The sequence below is a fragment of the Lipomyces japonicus genome (genome assembly GCF_038497905.1).
Source record: "Lipomyces japonicus strain CBS 7319 unplaced genomic scaffold V1514scaffold_11, whole genome shotgun sequence".
Lineage (NCBI taxonomy): Eukaryota > Fungi > Ascomycota > Lipomycetes > Lipomycetales > Lipomycetaceae > Lipomyces > Lipomyces japonicus.
This window is the reverse complement of record NW_027117823.1, coordinates 292,754-300,841: the sequence shown is the minus strand read 5'-3', so window position 1 is coordinate 300,841 and position 8,088 is coordinate 292,754. Positions and strand designations below refer to the sequence as shown.

General features: G+C 40.8%; 2 protein-coding genes across 2 annotated transcripts; one reads left to right on the top strand and one right to left on the bottom strand.

Annotated features, from left to right (window-relative positions):
- The first annotated feature begins 1,094 nt into the window (after nt 1-1,094).
- Nucleotides 1,095-4,171, top strand: V1514DRAFT_291703 (uncharacterized protein). Its single transcript, XM_066925325.1, has 2 exons — nt 1,095-1,123; nt 1,192-4,171. The coding sequence occupies exon 2, from the start codon at nt 1,202-1,204 to the stop codon at nt 4,025-4,027; it is 2,826 nt and encodes a 941-aa protein (XP_066784455.1). The 5' UTR covers nt 1,095-1,123; nt 1,192-1,201; the 3' UTR covers nt 4,028-4,171.
- V1514DRAFT_328281 (uncharacterized protein) lies at nt 4,045-7,609 on the bottom strand. Its single transcript, XM_066927143.1, has 3 exons — nt 6,982-7,609; nt 5,792-6,918; nt 4,045-5,734 (listed from the first exon to the last, which is right to left on the bottom strand). Exons 1-3 carry the CDS (start codon nt 7,315-7,317, stop codon nt 4,192-4,194), a joined length of 3,006 nt encoding a protein of 1,001 aa, XP_066784454.1. The 5' UTR covers nt 7,318-7,609; the 3' UTR covers nt 4,045-4,191.
- Between the last annotated feature and the right edge of the window lie 479 nt (nt 7,610-8,088).

Sequence of the window (8,088 nt, the reverse complement as noted above, 5' to 3'; positions counted from 1 at the left end):
TTTTGAAAATGAAAAAAATTTTACTTATGTGTAATCAAGTACATAATCATCAGATGGATGGAATGCAATACTCTGACTCTAATGCTCTAATGCTCTAATGGTCTAATGGTCTAATAATGTATAGGGGCACTTGAGTGCCCCAGATGCGAACGCAGAAATAAAACACAACTTTTGAAAGTACCCCAATTTTTTTTTTACTAACAAAATTACGCCCTTACCCCGAGTGTCCCATAACTAAATCAAACGGTAACCTTGATTACACTGTTAAGCTGAATACATTGCGTTGTCAGAAGCAATAAAAGAGGTAAAATGGTTCAGCAATGTACTAACTGAACTTGGGAATGAACCTCAATTATCAATCCCGGTGTTTGAAGATAATTTGGGCACAATTCAATTGACCAAAAATCCCATAAATCACTCACGTGTCAAGTACATTGACTTGAGATATCATTTTATTCGAGATGTTGTCAACAGAGGAACAGTCACATTATATGCTATACGTACGAATGATCAATTGGCAGATGTGTTCACGTAGCCACTAGCTAAGGTAAAGCATCAAGCTAATAGGAAGCAATTACTCGAATGGAATAGATAAAGGTTAGAGATTGTTTTATCTTTTGATGTACTTTTTCGTTTCATTGTATGTTTTCTTTGGCTCTTCTCTGTATTACTAATTTTTGTATTGTCTATACGAGCCTATATCGAGGGAAGTGTTGAAGCATTATAGTATAAGTGCGATATAGTTTGTACATAGCAGAGCTAGTAGTTTTTGACGGTTTTCACTACTTTCTCTTTTCTAGCATCCTATCTAATATATACTCCTCCGTCTGTAAACACGTTTCATGTCTCATCTGTACTTTCCCGCGCATTCTCAACAGCCCTCTTATCTATTGTAGTTTTATTAAAACCAACGTTTCTTATCTTTCGGTTGTTACAGCCCGAAAAGCTTAACTTAAATTACAGTAACGTGCGAAGTTGCGTGACATGTACAAAAATAGTCACGTGCTAGTCAGTGAATGTGTAGGTGACATTTAAAGGTCAACGTCAAATAATTGACGTTTGCACGATTTCAAAGTCTGTTTTATGACCAAACCTCTTTATTAGCAAATTTGGTATATTCAAGGTATGTAAAATACACTATTTTTGGATTTTACTACAAGATGTAGTATTTTTATTAATTTTTTCAAACAGATAATTAATCATGGCCACGAGAATACCATGTGTCACATTTGACTCGGGAGTCTCTCGATGTTTCCTTCACAACCGCCGTCTTTCTCGGACGTACCTTGTAGCGTATGCTAAGCCATCCAAGTCAAAAAGTTTATCGAGGCCATATTTTCGGAGAACTTACGCTACCGGAAATAATCAGACTGAAAAGGGAACGTCTTTTATAAATTCAGTTTTTTCTGCTTTTTGGAATCGACTAAATCGGCAGGGGAAGAATCCTCAAGATTGGGAAACACGACGCGTTGCTAGTGACATCAAAGACGGCTATGAGCCCAATGATGAATGGGAAGCACTTCAACAACTCAGTGCTTTGATTCGTGCGATCAAGACTGAACTCAAACCGGAAGAAAATGCTGCAGAGTTTGAGAACATCGAATATGACTTGAAGCAATTGATTGATGATCTGTTGTCGAAGCTCGCCAGAGATGAATTACCCATCGTACATGTTCGTCTTGTTAACGAGGCATGGAATATTATGTATACTACACAGATTGGATCAGTTCAAGAATCTTCAAATACGGAGGTCGTTTTTGCAGAAGATGCGCCGAGGCGGTACTTTAATATTGAGGAATTGAAGAAGCTGCTCTACTTTCTAGCTCGTTTTGAAGACCCCTCTGAGCATCATGTCATGCTTGGCAGAAAGGTATATCAAACGCTCATGCAGAAGTTACCTCAAAACGATCCCACGGCCAATGATCAGTTCTTGCTTTTTGTTTTATTACTTTCTAGAAACAAGGCCGATAAAGAGATGATTCTTGCATTTAATGGATTACTTCACATTATGAAATCAGTAAATGAGAATTCTGCAATTGCTCTGGTTACAATTATCAATAATGTTTCTGACCAGAATGTGCAAGAAATTTTGGTTGCAAAATTGTTTCAGGCGGTATTTTTGGATATCGGAGGGTTTAATGTGATCCTGCAGTCTGCAATTGAAAATAATCAAAAAAATATTTGGAAGATACATGACCAGGTTTTTAAATCAAGATCAACATATAATCTTGAGCCAAATTTGGATACTTATGAATTATTGTTCAGATATATTGTGGAAGATCCATTTTCAGAAAGGTCAAAGCAGTTTGTCAAAGATGTAAAGTCGGTATTGTTTGAATCCGAAACTGTTCCTGCTCTAGATATTGTTGATAATCAATCATTATACAGATCGTATCTCACTGCCGCAATGGTTACAGGCCAACAAGCTGTTGCGGAACGGCTGTATACGCTATTTTCAGATGAAGAGATGCTGGAGTTACTCGAAAAAGAAAGTTGGCAGGTTGTTTCTCAGTCGGTGTGTTTTTTCCAGGGGAGTATTGAGAGCGTGAGAGATGTTTTGAAAAAAATGACTGTTCATGGTTATGGCGTCGATACGGCTACAATTAATGGTTTGATAAGAGCAGCTCAGCTTCGGAAAGATATTAACCCTGAGTTTAGACAGGCTATATTTGAGTTATATGAGGCGTATTCAGTTAGTCTTGACACGACATCAGTCGGATTAAGAATTTACGATAGAGTCAGTTCTGGTAGGGTTGATGAAGCCGTGCAGGTGTTTAAGTCAGGCATATCCGATGGATTGTCATGGAATCCCAAGAAGGATGACATGAGTGCCTTATTTGTAATGCTTGAAGGACTCTCTCAATCAAACGATTTTGACGCACAATTACTTGTTGAAATTTATCTTGCAGTTCGTGTTTATATTGGCAGTGTGAGCTATCCGACAAGACTGGCCATGTTGAAGGCGTTTATAAAACATGGAGAATATGGGAACGCAAAAGATTTTTTAAAACAAGAACTTGGTGACACGTTTAAATATACGCCTGATATTTTTCCTGAGATGTATGAGTTTTTGTTAGAGTCAGTTTTATCGTCTGCTACGGTAAACGCAGCATGGATGACTTATGGATGTCTTCATCAACATTTTATTCCTGCCTACGAATCTTACTTACCCGTGATGAGCAAGTTATGCCAATTAGATTATTCCAGTGCGGCATTGGAATTGTTCCGACATGTCCGCAAAGGTACGACCACGCCTCCTGGCACAGATATGTACGCGCTATTATTCAGAGAGTTTGCAAGGACCAAATATACTGAAGGTATCGACGAGCTATTTCACTGCTACAAGTTAGATTTAAATATCGACCCAGATATTGAGCTATTCAATGGCATGTTGGAAGCCTGCCGAACGGGCGGACTAAATCATTTATCGTACACGTTATGGCAGCAAATCCGGATTGCGGCCACGTCCTCAGACACCACACTTTTGCGGCAACCGAATTCGGAAACTTTTTCACTTTTGCTCAAGATCGCATCATCCACCGGCACGCCATACGCGGACGAGATTTGGAATGAATTTTTAAACTATCCGGTTATTAAGACAGCAGAGCATTACAAATATTACGTTGCAGCGTATTGCGCATCTGGAGATTTAAATAAGGCATTTAATATTCTCAAAAACATGGAACTGTTACCTGCTCCTGCTCCAAGCTCGACGTCATCAGAGAAGCTAACATCAGCAGGGGATGTTATCAATGTGTTGTACAATTATGTTGAGACTCCGGCGGCAATGAAAATAATTGAAGATTGGGCTACGTTGGTACACCCGCATGAGTGGACCAAGGTGGGACGAGTCGGCCCGCTGATTCAAAGTATTCGGCTCTTGGAACTTGATGCTTCAGGTAGAAAACAAGAGTTGCAACAACTAGCCAAGGAAAGAGAAGATGCTGAGAAAAAATTGTCAAATATTTCACAATCAAGGCTATTGAAAGAAACTGGATCAGTAAGTCGAGGAAACGAAGAATTTTGATCAAATTTCGAAATTAAAAATTGTACATAACTTTTTTTTTATTTTATTTTATTTTTTTTGTTTTGGAAAGGCAGCATAAAATTACATTGTACATAGATAAATAATACTTAAATTTCATGTAATAATACTAAATGTTGGACAAAAAATACAGCCAAAGCAAAATGTTACAATACTTTACCAACACTAGCATTCTGACTCTTGTCCACCGTTTGCACTTTTCTTAACTGTTTTCCAGCAGTTATTTGTCCCAACAAGGCGTTTCTATCCGATAATCCGCCACCAGTAATGGCATTTGCCGGAGGACCAATTGGAGCAGGAGGAGGTGCTGGAGGTGCAGGTGCACCAAAAATTGGTGGCGCAGGAGACGCGGGTGGAGGTGGTGCTTCAGCCGGGAAGCCATCTTGTGCAGAAACAAATGATGGAATTTGAGGTGCAGGTGGTGGGGCAGAAATGGATGATGGAATTGGAGGTGCAGGTGGCAGAGCGAAAGAGTCTCCGGTAACGTTTGGATTTGACTCCATAATAGCAGGAGAAGCAGTAGCGGAAGCGAATAATGATGTTGACGATGAGGCTTCTGTTGCAGGAGTAGTGGCATTCGAAGCAGAAGGTCCCATTCCAAAGAGCATCGACGCAAGATCAGCTGGTGAACGTTTATAACCACCTTGCGTTGACGTGAGCGACACGTCTGGACCTTCATCATCAGAAGAATCTTCAGATGGAACAACCGACCAATCATCATCATCATCACCATGGCCTCTTTGTGACCGTCGTTGCGCTGCTAAGACAGATGGATCTAGAAGCGGTGGTTGCGTTACTGAAGCTTGGGATGACGAAGCTGGTGGTGGTCTAAACGGGCTTAGACTTTTCTGGATATCTTGAGGTGCTGGTGATGTTGGAGCGACAGGATTATTAGTTGCAAAAATATCTTGCCCTTTTGGTAAGGATTCGACAAAAACTGGTGAGGAACTGTTCGCAGTTACAGACGAACCAGTTAAAGAATTTTCCAGTGGACCATTGAACACGGAACCTGAGGGCTCCTGTTCAGATTGCGCAAAACCAACCTGTCTGTAGCTCGATGCTGGTTGTTGTAAACTTGTTGAAAATCCATCATCATAATCTTCCTGTACAGGAAATGGGTTGCGAGTATTTGCATGACGCTGAGATTGCTGAGATACGGTTTGTTGGACAGGTTGTGATACAGAAGCTGTTACGGGCGGTGAAAAATATGAAGAAGCTTCTGGAGTTGATTCATGGACTGAGATGGCAGAAGATACGGTGGCAGGTACAGTAACTGGAGCAGCAACTGGTGGGCTACTAAACTGAGGTGGCAAAGAGGAAGCAGCAAACGTTTCAGCTGCAGGAGATGAAGGTGAAAAAGTATTAGCAGCAGGCAAAGTATGAGCAAACACGAAAGCTGCAGAACTGGACGATGTGATTGTGGGTTGAGCCGTAGTCTTTCCCGGTCTTGAAATTCCCAACGCAGCCAATCTTTCATTCATTCTTCGTTCAGCTTCAGATTTGATCCACGCTGCGCGTTCTTGCGGAGTTCTAAATTGTGAAGCATGTAAAGATCTCGAAGTGCTCGCAGTGCTCGCAGTTCCAGTGGCTGTAGCATTGAGACCGGTCGATTGAGATATGGCTGAAGTAGAGGCTGATGGAGTAATCGCATCGGACGAAGAACCAATTGAAGAAGCCCCAGGCCCAACCCTAATTTATCAAAAAAAAAAATTAGCTTAAGTCCGAAATGTCTTGCAATAACATTACCTTGGAGTAGAAACTGCCTTTTTAAGTTTGCTTCGTCCTAAGTCTTCAATCAAACCTTTCACTTCATCTTCAGTACCAATTCCATCTTCCCATTGCTGCCTCTCTCGTTCTCTGTGAAAATCTTCCTTATTCTCCCGGAGCAAACCAGACAGTGAGTCTTGCACTTGTTGAACACTATCTTCTACGTCTCTCACCATTTGTTCATTGCCATCTTTTTCAATGCGAATTCTGTCAGATACTTCAGCAAGTCGCATTTCCGCTGCAGAAGAATCATCACCACCCGTAGCTGGCACGGGCTTGCCTGTCAAAGCAGCCATGCGTGCTTGCAATATGGCCATTGATTTCGCCTTACGCTTATCCGCCTCAGTAACTCGACCACCGGGACCGGTCCCAACAACTTGTTGACCTGGATGAGCTTTTGCGTCGTTTATTCTAAACAGCTCTAGTTTTGCGTCGGCTATCTTTGTTCCAATATTGCGAGCTCGTCCAATCAAAACCGGAAGTCGATCAGTAAGATATTGCAATTGATTTCGAAGTACATGCTTTTCTGAAGCTGTATCCACGGCAGACGTGTTTGCAGTGTATTCACTAATGTCTTCCTGTAAGTGCTTGATTTTTCGAATCAAATCGTCTGCTTCGTTTCTATCCCTGGAATGCAAAAATTGATTTTCATCATAAGCAAGATCATCTTCCGCGTCTATTGCATTAAGCAAAATCTGTTTCTCACGAATTGATTTTCTCAATTGTTCAAGGGTTTCACCTTTCGAAAGCACGCGACTGTCTTCGAATGCGGGCGAAGGTGACGGGGTAGGACTAGTTCTGTTGTTGCGTGACCTATGCCTTGCACTCGAAACATATGCAGTGATATCATCATCATTATTCTTAAACACGGTTGCATCCTTTTTTTTTTGCGTCTGATTGATGGTATCTTGGAAAGAATGGGCTTTCAAGTATGAGACGCCGGTTGCTTGTGGTTGAAGTGAATTAGCTGCCTTCCGCTGAGTAGCATCCGATCTGAGCATATTTTTTAACGTAGATACTGAGTGATTAAAATTTCTTGTACTTGGGGGGATTAGTTCAGGCGGGAGCTGCGCTGGAAGCGGATATCCATTAAGTCGACGATAAACCTTTGGACATTAGTTTACCACGGCTAAAAAAAAAACAATAAACGATTTTTTAAATATCCATACCAAATGCATTGCAACTGAAAACTCGGACTTGTTTAATCTTCCCCTGTTTTCGGGATCCGATAACGTCCAAATTCCCTGGAGGTCTTCTCTCGGCAACCCACTTTGAGACAATATCTCAACCGCCGTATCTCCTGATATGAACCCACGACCAAGACCATCCCATGCATCAAAAATGTCATCAAAAATCTTCTTTTCCGATTTGGTAATGGCCCATGAGATCCGGTTGGGATTAGTGTTTGGACCAATTGCAGGACCATTCGGTTGCGCTGTGCCGGGAAGCTGCGGCATCATGCGCGCCTGGAGCGCTTGAATGCCAGGTGGTAGGTTGTATGCCATATTTGCCGTAATCAAAACGAAAAAACAAATATGAAAAATACTACTATTTTCCTACTTTCCAAAAAATAAAAAAAAAATATAGCACCTTAAGTGTGAGTATAGCACGAAGATAATAGAAGAGATGAATAAGTGGCTGGTCGAAGCTTTCTCTGCCCCCACAGTGGACGAGGGAAATCGAATCTTGGGACGCGAAAACTAAAAATATAGGCAGGATAGTAAGATATACATCTACGCAAAAAAAGAAACAGATTTAATACATGTTTGAATATAAAAAATTTACATATGAAAAATCTTATTTTAAAAACAATAAAAATATGGAAGTCAAATTTAACATTCAGGAGGAAAGAAAACTGTTCAGAGCAAACTTGGACGCCAGCGTTGAATCCAACTAGTTACCCAGTTTCATAACACTGAAAATAGATCTTTAAAAAAAATAAACGTGATTTTGTATTTATTTACACATGATATCCTGTTCCGTAACATATACGGTCCGTTGCAACCTCTGTAGATGGCCGAATGACCTTGAATGTCTCTTCCATGGATTTCCCTATGGAGGATATCATTTAATTTTGGCGGTAGTGGATCAATCAACTTACAAAGACGGCTTATTTCATCCTTACCAACAAGTCTGGATCGGCATCCGCACAAACATTATTTCAACGATTTTGACATCATCTTAAAATAAAACCAACCAACGCAGCTGATTATCTAGTCAAGTGTTGCTTCTTTGTGAAGTATTTCATGCTCCTGTTGTCCGTCAAGATTTTGATG